Genomic DNA, 15991 nt, shown 5'->3' on the forward strand with positions numbered 1-15991 from the left:
TTCTGGAAAAACAACCACTTTAATAAGACAACTGCAAGCACCTCAAACAATTGGTTATTGTTACAACACGGGGGTATTGTCTCACAATCTAGTTATTGCAAAGGCATGTGAATAAATTTAAAATGGACAAAGTCAAGAAAAAGTGGCACCATAATCAAAGTGTAAAACCAGAAATAAATTTACATTCATTCCACTGACTTCTAAAAGAGGCTAAAATACACCTCCATATTTTACATTCTAAAATCTGTATTGCCTATGAGTTCTCTTTTGGAATCTACTTAGCTTTTTCGTATGAAAACACTTAAAATTTTGTGTGCAACTTACAAAGGAATATTAGTTCCTCGGTATGTCAATTCATGGGGGAAAATAAGCTAGTGCAATTTGTTTTAGAAACATGTAAAGCTATGTATGGAAGGTGCATGGTCTTTCACTGTAATGTAGGTTTTGCATTTATTCTGTCCCTTTTCCTCAAGCGGAGCACCTTTTTTCATCCAATGTTAATAATTCTGCATGAAAAATGCTGTACATGTGCTCTTCAAATTCTTAAGCCTAGCACAAAAACCATCCTTATGAAAAAAACAGTGCCAAGTTTCCATGCCCTTACCTCACAACTGTAAAGCAAATGACACTTCTTCTAAAAAGCACTTAGATCTATTTTGTCCATTTGTCCTTTGAATTGAAAGTTTTAGCCTTCCTTCAAGATGTCTCCTGGAGAATGAAATCTTGCAAATTAGAGCCACTTCCTTTCCAGGAAAAATGTGGTCACCTCTATAGAAAGGAAAGTTTTTGCAACTCCCGAAGCAGTTTGAAATCCACTACATGCAATTTGTACACTACAAGTCACTCTCGATTTAATAGCTTTACTCTGAAAATTGTGTCCCCGTCCCATTTTTAATGGAAATAAACATTTACAAGGTGCATTTACATACACTATTTTACAAGAACAATGTCCCTTTGCCCAAAGAACTGTATGTTTTTTTCTCAATTCTGACTTGATAATGTCTCACACTTGTAAATTATATAATACTCAGCTAAAATATTTTCCATAAATAGTTACAAAACCTGCCAAAACACATGAAGGGAGAATAAAGGATGTTCTGTTGAAAAAGTTGATGTCTGAATGCCACACAACACAAGAAACAATGCTTAAAGACACATTAGTGTTTTTTTTTTCTGCAGAGAGTCTGTAAAACTACTAGCTGAAGACAAAAAGACTACCCTCCTCCCAGGAGCACAGGTGCACAAAAAGCAAAATATCAAACAGTACCTCAAAGCAAAATAAAGATCTGGGTTGAAGCCAGCTCATTTATGATCCTGTTAAGTGAATTTATAACAGTCACCATTTAAGTCTGATGTTAGGGGAGAGCGGGTGCTGGCCCAGCGGTGTGTCTGGAGATTTTACTACGAATTCAACCAAGGGTGCCTAAGGCATTCGCCAGCTGAGGCTCTCTTCTCCGGAACCATTTCTAGCATAGGAACCAGAAAATCTGTAAACTCCGCGGCATCTTCCTGAGGCCAGCCGTACTTCTCCACAAGAACATCAAAGAGGCTCCAAGGTTTCAGTTTGGTAATGTGTCGAAGTTCTCCTGTATTTTTATTTTTTTAAAGAAAGAGGGGAGGGGAGGGAAAGGAAGAAAAATAATTAGATCTGCTGATACTAGTCTCGATTCTCAGGGAGCACATCCAGGAAGATTTAGCCTGGCCATGGAAATGTTATTCAGTAGGCAACAACAATAAAGACGCTTTCGTACCTATGTTCATTCTTTTGGGGTGTTGGGACCATCCTATATACAATTCATCAAGTTAGGTAACGTTTGATCAAAAACACATATTTCATACATACACACCTTTGAACGGATTTTTTTTCCCCAAACCTGTGAACATGCGAGGACATTCTTTTTCTTCTGTTGAGGACTGCATTTCCTCAAGGCCATTTTGTGAAATCTGCATTGTGGCAGGACCAAAGCCAGTAATGGGTAGGCTAAGATCCATGAGTGTGTGGGACCAGCCCTCTTCTGTCTCTCCCACTCTTCTTGCCTGCCAAATGGGCTGCTGGGGAAAGGACAGATCGCTCTTGGCAGAAGACTCATCTTATTGAGTGTGTGGCTTATGGGGGTGGGACTAAATGACCCTCCAACTCTACAATTCTATTATTCCAGGCTTCCTCAACCTCGGCCCTCCAGATGTTTTGAGACTACAATCCCCATCATCCCTGACTGCTGGTCCTGCTAGCTAGGGATCATGGGAGTTGTAGGCCAAAAACATCTGGAGGGCCAAGGTTGAGGAAGCCTGTATTATTCTATTGTTTGCAGAGAACTTTTGAAATTAGGCCTAGGGTCAGAAATTGCCTGCCCCAGGTTACAGATAGGTAGCCGTGTTGGTCTGCCATAGTCAAAACAAAATAAAAAATTTCCTTCCAGTAGCACCTTAAAGACCAACTAAGTTAGTTCTTGGTATGACCTTTCGTGTGCATGCACACTTCTTCAGATACACTGAAACAGAAGTTACCAGACCCTTCTATATAGTGAGAAGGTGGGGAGGGGTATTACTCAGAAGAGTGGTGGGAATGGGTGATTGGCAGATAGCTGTGATGAGCCTGTTGACGACTCTTAACGACTGCAATAGGTCTTACAGGAAAAAGCAAGGGGTGAGAAGGTGAAAAATGGCTTTGTCATGTATAATGAGATAAGAATCCAATGTCTTTGTTCAGACCAGGTCTCTCCATGGTTTTAAGTTTGGTAATAAGTTGCAATTCAGCAGCTTCTCTTTCCAGTCTATTTCTGAAATTCCTTTGTAGTAAAACAGCTACTTTGAGATCTTGTATAGAATGTCCTGGGAGATTGAAGTGTTCTCCTACTGGTTTCTCTGTCTTGTGATTCCTGATGTCAGATTTATGTCCGTTTATTCTTTGGCGTAAGGTCTGGCCTGTATGTCCAATATAGAGAGCTGAAGGACACTGTTGGCATTTGCCCCAGGTGTAAGCTGTAGACTTTAAAAAGATCAGGCACTGGAGAACATCAGCTGATTGACAGGCACCTATGGTTTGGGGAAATGGCCCCGTGGGCCGAAATGGACACCCTGGCAGGCCAAAGGGGGTTCTGCAGTAGGTAACATCAAAAGTCATTAGCAAGTTGAAGGAACAGCTGCACTGCAGCTGAAGAAGCGAAGAATTAGATTGTTTCGGATTGGTGGTGGGGTAGAGGCTGAAGCACTAATATAAACAGCAGAGGACTGCAGTGGAAGACCCAAGGAGGCAGCAGGAGGCAGTCTGGGTTAGAGCATTTGAATGAGTAAGTGCATGGCCTTCAAAATAGGTTTCACTTTATTATTATTATTATTATTATTATTAATACCCCGTCCACCTGGCTGCATCTCAGGACTCCATTACAGGGAAGAATTCAGCACTGGTGTGAAACCTTAACAAAGGGACATGGTTAAAGGGAGCCAAGCATCTTTCCTTAGGCTGCAGGGGCAAATCAAGGCCCTTGAAAAGACAGTATTGTATTGTTGCTCATCTCTTCTTTGACAACAGGTTAAGGAAGTGTAACGAACAGGATAACCTTTGGGTATACATCCCTCCGGGTATAATTATACAAGGGAATTCGGCATTCTTGGCAATGTGTCATTGTATATAGCATGAGTTTGACCAAACTGCGGGAGGCAGTGGAGGACAGAGGTGCCTGGCGTTCTCTGGTCCATGGGGTCACAAAGAGTCGGACACGACTAAAAGACTAAACAACAACATGTTTCAATTACGCAATAAGATATAGAAAAGCATTTCAAGAAATTTAGTTTGCTGAAAAGATAAAAGCCACAAGGGGGCAATATACAACCAGGTTTCTGTCTTCAACTTATTTCAAGCAAAATACATCTCTTTCATTCTTTTACTTTTCTCTGGAGAAAATGACAGTCCCATTTACCTAGGTATCAAAGAATACCCTTAGTTGTGGTTCACCTGTTTTTCCACCCTCTTTCTTGGTTCAAATTTCTCTGAGCTACCCATGAAACTCATGAAATGCTTGGTTCAAAGCGGAAACAGCTCTGTTCATAAAACGGATTAATTTGTTTCAGCAGAGCTTATTCTCAAGGTACAGTATGCCCAGAAGGACATTTGAATTTTGATCTCTATGTATGGCTTCACAACCTCTCCTCTCAACCACCCCTCTCATCCGCCATGTCACTGCAGAATGCAGTGTAACTGAGAGAGAGGAAACACACTGTTGAAGACAGGAAAGGGGGGGGGCGTTCATCATAAGCGTTAGCTAAGTGGCTAAGTGATAAAACTACAAATGAGGAAGCCCCAAACTAAAAACCTTGCCATGAACTCGATAGATCTCATTTCCCCCCACATCAACAATATTGAGATAATCATCCTGATTTGCTTTGCAAGAAGAATGTTTTAAGGATTACAACAATATAATCTGCTTCAACACACTTAACAGAGTGTGGCGCTGCGGTCTAAACCACTGAGCCTCTTGGGCTTGCTGATCAGCAGGTCGGAGGTTCAAATCTGCATGACGGGCTGAGCTCCCGTTGCTCTGTCCCTGCTTCTGCCAACCTAGGAGTTTGAAAGCACACCAGTGCAAGTAGATAAATAGGTACCACTGCGGCAGGAAGGTGAACAGGAGTTTCCGTGCGCTCTGGCACTCAAAATGGTGTCCCATTGCACCAGAAGTGGTTTAGTCCTGCTGGCCACATGACCCAGAAAGCTGTCTGTGGACAAAGGCCGGCTCCCTAGGCCTGAAGCAAGGCGAGTGCACTACCCCATAGTCACCTTTGACTGGACTTAACCATCCAGGGGTCCTTTAATATTTATTATTTTTTTTTACCTTATCTGATAAGTGTTGATCCTGGTTTGAAGAGAGAACATCCAGGCCTCCCCTTGCCCCTTATGTTCTCAGAATCAAATTAGACACTGCCTGCTTGCCTAACTGAAACCCTGTTTGAATGTTTACCACATGAATTCTTACGCCTCTAGTTTTCACTATCCAACAACCACCTTCCACACAGCTAGATTCTAGAGCAAAGCAATATGTGCAAAGCACATCTATGCTCTTTATCAATTATATAATGTACAAGTTCCCAGTGGATTGTGCCAAAGATTGCCTTTTATAGTTCAAAGAACTGCCAGAAAGAAATATAAGAAGCACTACAGTTTGATAATAAAAACATTAATTCCCTGAAATTATTCATTCTTCACATGTCCTATGTAATCTGATTTTATGTAGGACACCTACACAACGCAGATGTGGAGGACCTGAGAACAGCTAATTCAGCTCAGGGTTACACAGGGCCATGCATGGGTATCCTTCAAAGGCCTATGCATTTCTGTATCAGTATTTTTTTAACACAGCAAACAGCTATGATTTTACTTAAAATCTGAGTTTAACGGTTTTTGAGAAAAGGCTTTTGAAGTATTTTTACTTCCCTCTCCCAACCTATCAAACAGAGAGTGGAGTCCTGGCTAGTTGTATTTAATTGCCAAATTCCTAGGCTGAACTTTTGACTCTCCTCTGCTAAACTTCCTCTACTGACTTTTGTACCTCCTGTGCATCAGAACCTCTAAAACCAAAAGCATCCAAATGACAACATAAAATGCAAAAGATGTCAAAATACTTGTTGTTCTTGTGGAAAAGCAACAGCGCTTTGAGCACGGACTTCTCAAATGGTTATATCATTTCTAGATACAGTATTTTCAGGACATGAGCAGAATGTATATCTTTTGTGGTTAGCGCTTGAACTTTTTTTTTTAACTTGCTACAGCTATTCAAGTATTCAAGTTAAGAAGGCACAGGGCATCTTAAATGTGTTTTCTTTTTGTTTCAGTGATGCTAGGAAACGAAATTCTTTCCTTTATTGATTTCAGATAGAATAAATGGAACACTAAGCAGATATATAAGCCCAATATTTTGGATATTCAACACACCTGATAAAATAAATAAATATGAATTCCCTGCTCCTCTTAAAAATGGAGAACATTTACACATCTTCTTTAACATGATGTTTAAAAGCAGCCAGACTCTTCATTACCCATTAAAAAGTGTTCAGTGTCTTCTTTGAAAAGAGCAACAGTTTAAATTAGGGTTGCAGAACTACTGTTACCTTTTTTGGTGAAAAACTCCTTGGAATATTTCCCCAACATAGCGTATTTTCGAGGGATTTTCCCCAGCAGTTCAATGATCAATGCTATGTGATCTGCATTGGAGAACATTTCCAGCAAAACAGAAACATACAACAGTTTAATCAATACATTGCATGCACACACCAACACTGGCCCGGTACAGACAGAAACAGATGAGTCCTTATTGAAAGAAAGCAGAAATGCTATTCGGTGTGAGGGTGAAAGCTATTCACAATTTTGGGGGGGGGGAATTCTTTTTGCCGAAAGAAATAAATTACAAGGTGACTGCACTGTTTGTTTTTCGCAAAGTGAAACAAACAATCTGTCAACGCTGCTGCTTTTTTCCAGCTTTTGTTTTGCAAATAGAAATTGTTTGCAGTGTCATCTTGCAAAGTGTATGTCAGCTGTACAGGCTACACTGAGCAACTGCCAGTCCACTTCTGTCTGCATCACGGCACCTTTCAAAAAGAAGAGGTACTACCTCTGCGATTGAAGAATTCCCGAGAATATTTTCCAGAAAGAGCAAAGTGCCTTGGGATATTGCCTAGCAGCTCTATGATGTGTGCTATGTGGTCTATGAAGGAAAGAAGAAAGGGCACAGGAATGGGAAGGGCAAGGGAGAGGACGGGGTAAAAAGAGGAGGAAAGAAACTGGAATTAGTTAAAAATTCCAAAAAAAGTTCCGAACACAACAATGTTTGCAGAAAACCCATGCGGAGGTTTCACGGCCAGCAAAAGACTGGCATCGCTCGTAGCACTTTGAAAGGAAAGCCAAGTAACTGATGCCAGTGTTGTTACTGCTGCGAAGGACGTAACAAGCAAACAAGCGTGGAAAATGGACAGGTACACAGATGGAAGCCGGAGTTAATTGTAGCTGCTGCCTTGCTTTTAATTTAGTAATCAGCTTTCACAAACAGACACGCGTCAGTTTTGTTTCCAAAATGCTGCAATCGTGTTTCAAAGGTCCCACACTCAGATGCAGATCTTACAAGAGATTAATCTTTTCTTCCAAGGCTTAGGGAAAGGGGCTGTGTCTGCTGCGGGGAGACTGCCCACCTACTGCTACTGGCGGGACTTTAAACTAAAGAGAAAAAATGTGGTGTTTTATATTCCAAAATCAGAACATTTCTGTCAGTAGACTACTTGAGCAAATAAACAAAGGCCTCTTCACATTCTTCTGAGTATATAAAGAGGCGCAGGGAAATACAAAGACGTTAAAAAGATACATACCCTCGTCTCTGGAATAGTCTTCACCAGAATGCGGTTCAAACAGATAATCGCCAGTCGCGAGCTCAAATGCCTACAATAAAACAAGATATTGATGGGGGGTCCAGGTGAGACAGCCTCAGACTTATTTCTACAGGTGATAATGATTTTAAATGCACAGAACAGGGAGAGGGGGAATTCCCTTTGAAATTGCTATATTGTAATCTCCTTCTGGGAGTCTCCCTTGCAGTAGCATGGAAATATGGACATAACAGCCACTCTGTACTTTTAAGTGATGCAAAGCTCTCCCTAACACACACACACACACACTCATGCCCATTGTCTCTGTATAGCAAAAGAACAAAACCAAACCAAAACAACAGAATCTGGAAAACACTTTGCCTGCTAAGACTATTTTTACACAACACTCTTAACTGCGTAATGCTCACTGGGGCAAGACAGTTTGAGCATATAACACCAATCCTGGCCGGACTGCACTGGCTGCCAATCAGTTTCCAGCCACAATTCAAAGTCCTGGTTTTGACCTAAAAAGTCTTAAATGGCTCAGGACTACAATAACTCAAGGATACCTCTCTATATGTGAACCGTCCTGGACCCTGCGATCATCATCTGAGGCCCTTATTCATGTGCCCCCTCAAAATGTCTGGAGGGTGGCAACACAAGAACCGCCTTTTCTGCAGTGGCTCCCTGTTTGTGGAATGCTCTCTCCAAGGCAGCTTGCCTGGCTCCTTCATTACATATCTTTAGGCACCAGGAATAAACATTCCTCCCCTCCCAGGCCTTTTGCTAATTAAACAATCTGCGTCCTTTTAAACTGTGTTGGGGGGGGTATTATTTTGTTTGTTGCTATGCTATGTTATGTATTTTTGTGCTTTTATATTGTAAACCTCCCTGTGATCTTTGGATGAAGGGTGGTACATAAATTAACAAATAATAGTAATAATATTAGTATCAAGGAACCAAACAAAAATTGCTATTTTGTGGCAGTTTTGAGATTCCTTCGCCACAAACCCTTAGCCCCCTTAAAGTTCCTACTGTTTCTAGGGAGGAACTTACAATTCTATGAGTCTATGAGAGAAACAAGCACACTTAAACCACCTTAAAAGAAAATAACAACAGCAGCTAGAGCAACCATTTTCATTAGGTTAGAATTGAGCATTCCTTCTCTTCATTTATTAAAATACCAGAAACCTCGGGGTCAAGGCTATTTTCTATCTCACAACTTCATCCTGAGCACAGCCATTGAGACACATGTGCTCTGTGCAGTTACTGTGAAGCAAGGCCTATGCAAAGTATTGGGGACATAAAAACAAGACGCGAATTCACTATTCAACAGCATTCTCCCTTTGTCTGGCCATCCCGTTGGCAGACTGGCATTGGACCACACAATTTAGTATCTTCTTTACCGGTGCATGCCTAAACTGTGTTTTGTTTGTAACTTAAAAATAAACAAATATACCCTACGCGGGTGGTTGTGTTAGTTTCTTTAAGTTATCTTTCAATTATCTGAAAAATTATTTAGGAGCCAAGGCAGATGCACAAATGTAACAACGAAAATAGCTATGTACAGTACGTTATCTTCTTTCTCAATGGCCAATGAATATATTAATGCACCAACGAGAGTCTGAGGGCGGAGCTGGGATCATCACAATCGTTTGCCCTGGCTTCAGTCCAAAGAGTCTGAATAAAGATAGGCAATTCTCACTCTCACAGTTCTCACTCCCGTTCCCAGCAGTGGCACAGGCAAACTACTGGCAGATGTGGCGAATTCCTATACATCATGGATTTCCAGCTGGTGTAATGACATACCTCACAGGACTGTGCAGTCCTTTCCCCAGGGAAACACCTCTTTCCCCTTCTTTCATATGAGCAAAACACAGCTTCATAAAATAACAGGGACGTAGTCAATGACAGTGTAGTTTCTGACACATTCAGCCCAATTCTGCTTTTTTGTCACAGCGGTTGCCATTATATTCCTCCCCGACAGGGTGGGGAGAGATCGATGGCCTCTGCTTTGACCACTAAGCAGACAGGGGCTCCCAGTAACACCCACAAGGCGCATACCACATGTACAGAGTAGAAACAGCAGAAGAGATCCAAGTCTGCACTTGTATCATGGCAAACCAACCTTATGTGCATTCCCAGTTACCGAACAGGTTTTTGTAACCAGGGCCCGTTCAGGTAAACCATGTTCCTTCTTAAGAGGGTGAGAAATGAACTAGGAGAAACTAAGCAATGCTTGCCACAAATCTCCATCTAGGCATTTTCAATGGCAACGCAACCATTCACAAAAATCTAGTGTGCTATATGGATAACATGGCTCCGACTTTGCACAAAAATTGGCATCTATATCACAGCACAGGGCAACACTGTGGTAAACAGAAGAGTTTGAGAGTCTGCTGACTGATGTGCTGACTCTTCGGCTATTGTGAAGAACCCTGTCAAAAGAGAAGCTTTCAGAGCATCAGGTCTCTTCACAGTGACGCAGCACACTTCAGAAGAGAGGGAGACTATAGCCTGATTCCACTCCGTGAGCAAAAGGTTAGCCATTGTGTCTATACCTGCCCTACGTCCAACTCACAACACATCTTTTTGTTATGCAGCAGATGGTGGGCAGAAGAGTTTGTCCCTTTGCATTTCTCACTGCATATTTACATAGATTGTAGGATCCCATGCAAGGAGATGGAATAAATTCAACAGCCACTTGTGGGTAAAAAGCAAAACTTATGCAGGTAAGGCCTAACATAAATGGAAGGCCTTAAGTCTACTCCTAGATCTTTCCGGCCTGACTTAGCACAACTGTACATATTTGCCTACCAGACATTACATTTGGGAAACACAGATATGGTAACAAATCCACTTACATAATTTTAGCTGCAAGCCTACATTTGTTATAGGTGACACTGAAATCACTGGGAACAGAACAATACATGAAATACAATTTATGAATCATTCTGAACCAAACAAATTGCAGTTTAATTTCTACATTTAGCTTTGAAAATATAAGCTTACACTCCAATATAATGCTACTGCATTGCAAGCCAATGTAATTATTTATAAAGCACCATCTGTGGACTTGAAACTTTGCAGCATAAACCAAGCAAAAACGGAAGAGGGGTTTCAAATGTCATTTGTCATGTGGGCAGGGGAATCCGCTGCACAGCAGACATTTGAAATATTCAGCTGGGCACACCTTAAGTAGCTCTTTAGATCCAGGCCAATGCTTCAGAACATAACCAGTCAGCAATTCACAATTATAATCACTTGAGCTATTACCATCGTGTCTTTTTCCATTTAACAACTTGGTCAGAAATCTGAATAATCTCGCTGTATTTTCAAATGAGCAGCGTAGCAATGAGGCACTGCAATCTCGTTCTTACCATGCAGGCCGTACTCCAGATATCAGCCGGTGTGCTGTAACCTGCTCCTATTAAAACCTCTATTGATCTGTACTGCCGTGTCTGGATATCTTCTGTGAAGTGTTTATGCTAAAAGGGAAAAGACAGCAGTGGTAAGGAAACATTAGCATGTAGGTGGTAGACCAAAGAGCAAAGTCTTAAGGCACACAAAATAAGTTATACTTACCACCCAGCAAGCATTGCCCAGGTCAGCAATTTTAACTCTAATTTTATCTCCATTTCTTGGGTCCAGAGGATTCACCAGTAAGTCGGCAGCACGGGTTTTTGCTATTACAAGCAAAGAAGCAGTAAGAGTTAGTATCAATGGCATGTAACTCAGTTTCCACCTTAATGTGATTCTACTGGGCTCTTCAGGTACAGCAAAGAGTGGCAATTTATGCTATTAAGTGGAAAATAGCCATGAAGCTCTATCCCACTTGCCATCAATATCTTCAGCTAATTATGCCTGTACAAAGGAGAATTTCACTGTTTACACCCCATACTTACACAGGGTGGTAACTTGTTATACATTATAATATTAAAGACACTTTCAAAATGGCTAGTAACGTATATACAGTGATACCTCGGGTTAAGTACTTAATTCGTTCCGGAGGTCCATACTTAACCTGAAACTGTTCTTAACCTGAAGCACCACTTTAGCTAATGGGGCCTCCTGCTGCCGCCGCGCCGCCAGAGCCCGATTTCTGTTCTTATCCTGAAGCAAAGTTCTTAACCTGAAGCACTATTTCTGGCTTAGTGGAGTGTGTAACCTGAAGGGTATGTAACCTGAAGCATATGTAACCCGAGGTACCACTGTAATTTGGCAGAATGAAAACTTGCCTAGAATAGCCTCTTCTGACAACACTTATATTGCTTATCATTTCACACTGTTCCACCCCCCTTACAAAGTAAACCAACACACAGCATTCAAGGGGAAATTTATTAAGCAAAAATCAGGTTAGTCACAGATATAGCACACTAGTATCCTGAAAGTCTGCTGCAGCACAGCACAGCGTATGAATTGATTTAGGGGCAAGCAATATCTTGTACAAGATACAACACGTTCATCTTGCTCTGCAACTTGTCAGCTTTAAATGATTACTGCAAGGACAAAAGTTAAGCCCCGCGTGTTTCATATTTCTAAAGTATCCATGGAATGAAAAGACACCCTGTAGCAGAAAAAAAAACTTTTTGCGACTCCTGATATTTTAGGAATCCAGAAGAGAGAAGGTAGTACTGAATCCATAGGTGGCTCAATGGTAGAGCACGTAATTGCATGCAAAAGGTCCCAGGTACAATCTCTGGTATCTCCAGGTAAGACTGGCAAAGGCTTGTTATATCTGAAACGCTGGAAAGCTGTTGTCATTCAGTATAGTAGACATTAGCCTGGGTCACATGTAATGCTAAGTCATAGTTTGTTCAACAAACCAGCAGTTAATCACAAGTTGTCCCTTAGACAATCAAGCAAACTATGGCTTGCTTCTTCAAAGTTTGATTCATTTTCAAGCTGCTCTTGCCTCATGCATCTCTAGCTTGGTGAGCTTCTGGAAGAGGATGGCCAAACAAACCATGGGTAAGTAAAGTTCACACGTCACCAAGCCATAGTTCAAACAAGCCAATGTTTGTAAGCCAACAGCAAACAATGGCTTCAGATTATAGTTTGTTGGCAGTAAGCAAACCATAGTTAAGATACTGAGCTGTTCACATATAGAACCAAGCAACTGTTTAATAACTACATTGTGTGCAAACTAAGGCAATATATTAAGAAGAATAGAGTGAGAAGGATTTCTTTGTTTTTCCTCTCTCTTTGCCATCTAAGTTTCGGATAACCAACTGGTAACCCAAGAGATGCATGGGACCTCTGTCAGGCCCTTACCATGCAGGTGCTCCTCTCAGTAAAATTATTGAGCAACTGGCGCAAGACGAATGCCTCGTAAGACGAAAAACTCGCAAGACAAAAGAGTTTTTCGTTTTTTTAGTTGCTTCGCAAGGCGAATTTCCCTATGGGCTTGCTTCGCAAAACGATAACGTCTTGCGAGTTTGTTTCCTTTTTCTTAAAACCGTTCATACCCAGGGAATCCGTGCTTCGCAAGACGAAAAAACTCGCAGAACGAAAAAACTTGCAGAACGAATTAATTTCGTCTTGCGAGGTACCACTGTAATAGCTTGGGGTGGAGCTTACAGAAAGAGAACTTTAGTTTCTGATCATCTTAGCTCTTAGCCAAGGAGAATCTGGTGATCCCTGGCGTGGTGAACCCTGAACAAAACTTGAGTTTTAAATTTATGAACTTACAATGTTGATCTGTCTTACCCTTGATGAGCAACTACTTCTGAGTGGGATTATTCTATCACCTAACACTAGATCAACTGTTCCCTGATTATTCTAATTCTCAGAATTCATCAATCTGACGATATCTATTTTCAGAATCTGTTTGCTCACTGACAATTATTATCAGTGGCTGCAAAACCCGACTACATTCCACACCCACACATGTGTGTAATCATTATTCACAAACTTCCAGCTACTGTCAACGCCCACATACACCTTTCAAGCAAAGCTTGTTAAGACAAAATCCAAACAAGCGCTAAAACCTCCCCAGTTATCAGCTATTCATACAAAACTATTCATAAAGCAGAACTGATCCTACCAGGCTGCCAGTCCTAAATCTGAATGCATTTACTACTATGTAGAGGGGTGATTGGGTTTCTGGACAATTGAGGGGGGTATGTTTTCTCGTTTATGTCCTTCTTCAATCCTGGCAAAGGGAGTTTTAAACTCCATGGTGCATCTCCCAGTCCCAATCTCCTGTTCTAGTATCTTGACCATAAGTAGTTAGAGCTGCCTTTATCAACCTCCGGTCCCCAGATTTCTGGAACTACAACTCCCATCATCCCTGACCACTGGCTATGCTAGGAATAATGGGAGTTGTAATCCAACAACATCTAGGGACCCAAGGTTGAGAAAGGCTGGGTTAGATGCTTGATAGGGCAAATTCCTTCTCTCCCTCTCTTTTTTTCTTTTCCTCGCCTCATGAGATATCCTCTAAATTTGATGAAATTACAAATATTCTGAAAATTGCCTAACAAATGCAAACACAATCCTTTACCTCATTATCAACAACAGATAGTGTGCTTATCATAGGCTTAACTATCACCAGAGCTGTTCCAAAATTTTGTGCGCTGGTAGGGCCCTATTCTGGCCCAAGTGTTTACAGTAATTAAGAACACAAGTTTAATATCAAAAGGTATGAACTTGAATATTATTTGCCCGATTTTAAAAACAACAACAGTAAAAATAATCCTAAAAATTACCAGCGGATCAGTTTTACAGATGTGTCACAAAAATTGTGTGAAAACTTCCTTCTCCCAAAATCCCTAATCTCCATATTACAAGTTGGGACAAGTGCTGTGGGTGAAAGAGTAGCTTTCAACAATCTATTCCATTGTTAATACTGAAAGTTAGAGATGGATTTGAAGCTAATTTGACCTTGCAGCCCAAAATCTCCCGTAGAAAACATCTCTGAAGTAACAACAAATAATAATCTACACTTCCAGTCCAACTCCCGTATCTAACCTGCCTGCAGAAACTTTGTGCTCCATTGAATTGCATGCAGCTGTGCTGCAATTTAAAATATTTGAGCACTTTTAAAACCACATTTTTATATGTCTTTTATATGTTATAGGACTCGAGTTAGAAAATGCATGAACTGGTCTCTATGCTGCTATCTCCTATGTCTGGGTTTTCCTACATTTTTCCATTGTTGTCTACAGGCGGCTCTCACTTCCATACCACAGTTGATAGAATGGGTTCTAAAGAACCCATCTCCATCTCTGTCTCCTGGCTGAGAATGAATGACAATGACGACAGCACTCTAAACCAAAGCCATTACATACTGTATTATTGGCTATCTCATCTTTCTTTAAAGTGTCAGTCACTTGAATAAAAACAAGTTTCATGCTCAAAACAAGATTCTGAGTAGCTTCCCTTTTACCATCAGGTTATACAAAGTCCAAACAAAGACCACATATTATGCACTTTTTGCAAATTCCAACCATTGTTTTTTAAAAAACACCTTATTAATTTGGGATATCTGCTAAGCTCACATTAACAAACACATAAATATGAAGTTGCAGTACAAATGCACTTGATGATATGCCCTCCATTAGCACCGTGCTGATTTGAGGCAACAGTGGCTTACAAAGCTGGAGTTTATAATTCTTCAAGTGTTTTGAATGAATGAAATGCACAACTGTTGAAGACCATGCCACCCTTTTCTTCCGGTTTCTTGTATTTCACCAAGTATCCTTAGTTTCTTTTTCGGGGATGCCGATTATGAAAGCAGTGGTGCAACACTATGATCTGGGCTACTAGAGCAGTTTCAATCCCACGAAGAGGCTCAGCTGTACAAGAATATGGAGACATGGAGTGACTAGTGTTCTCATTAGGGCTATCCATTCCTCACATCTCCAAAATTAAAGCTGCAAAGCGCAGGGAGGTACTTTGCCACAGACCTCTATCATCTGATCCAAGAAAGATTGGTGGAATGTAAACCAAGTCCCCAGGTCCTTAAACATTGCTGCTTCATTCATTCATTCATTCATGTTCCAGGTCTCCTTCTACTTTTATTCTCTTCCTTTGTTTGACCAACGGTTCTCAACACTCCTTCTTGGGTTGCTAGTGAAACTTGTTTATTCCATGGTAGAGGACTTCTGTCAGTTCCTAGCTAGCTCACTTCAGTTCTCATGCCAGCCCAAGCTCCTCTTTTTTACAACTAATATCCTTTGAACAACCTGTTGAACCATGTAGGAGGGAAAAGAAAATGGAAAACGGCATGTGTTAGATGTAATGAAGATAGTTATTGAGACATCTTTAAAGCATTCTTCTTCCCCCACCATCCTTTTCCACCCCAATTATTTTTAAACAAAGCACAGCACACATTCAAGAGCGCACCTACATGACTAACAAACCTCAAAGGTAAATTCATCCCAGCTCTGGCCACAGAAAACAGCTCTATTGTCTCTTATTCAGAGTGGTACTCATTAGGTTTATTCAAACTCTGAGGGGGGAATATTTAATAGCTCCCCAAGCAATCGTTTTAGCAACATCTCCACTTCCCCACTGAAATCCCCTTCCCAGTCAAAAACCCTAGCCTTCCAAAAGTATAACACTACCAAAGAGGAACTGAAATTGTTGAAAAACAAGATCTTACCTAGATTTCCTGCTGGAGTGCAGATTCGAGTCAGTG

At 41.0% G+C, this 15991-nt stretch overlaps 1 protein-coding gene across 8 annotated transcripts in view; it reads right to left on the bottom strand.

Annotated features, from left to right (window-relative positions):
• The window catches only part of SRPK2 (SRSF protein kinase 2), an 89960-nt gene continuing 73969 nt past the window's right edge, over nucleotides 1-15991 (bottom strand). For 4 of the 8 annotated variants that reach the window (XM_081927698.1, XM_081927697.1, XM_081927699.1 and 1 more), the window contains exons 12-17: nucleotides 10933-11033; nucleotides 10728-10835; nucleotides 7351-7420; nucleotides 6603-6695; nucleotides 6103-6195; nucleotides 1-1586 (exon numbers count right to left, since the gene is read on the bottom strand). In XM_081927698.1, coding sequence (XP_081783824.1) covers nucleotides 1402-1586; nucleotides 6103-6195; nucleotides 6603-6695; nucleotides 7351-7420; nucleotides 10728-10835; nucleotides 10933-11033 — 650 coding nt within the window. In that variant the 3' untranslated portion in view covers nucleotides 1-1401. The other 4 variants (XM_081927700.1, XM_081927695.1, XM_081927696.1 and 1 more) reach the window with 3 other exon arrangements.

The sequence above is a fragment of the Podarcis melisellensis genome, assembly GCF_964234715.1.
Source record: "Podarcis melisellensis genome assembly, chromosome: 10".
Lineage (NCBI taxonomy): Eukaryota > Metazoa > Chordata > Lepidosauria > Squamata > Lacertidae > Podarcis > Podarcis melisellensis.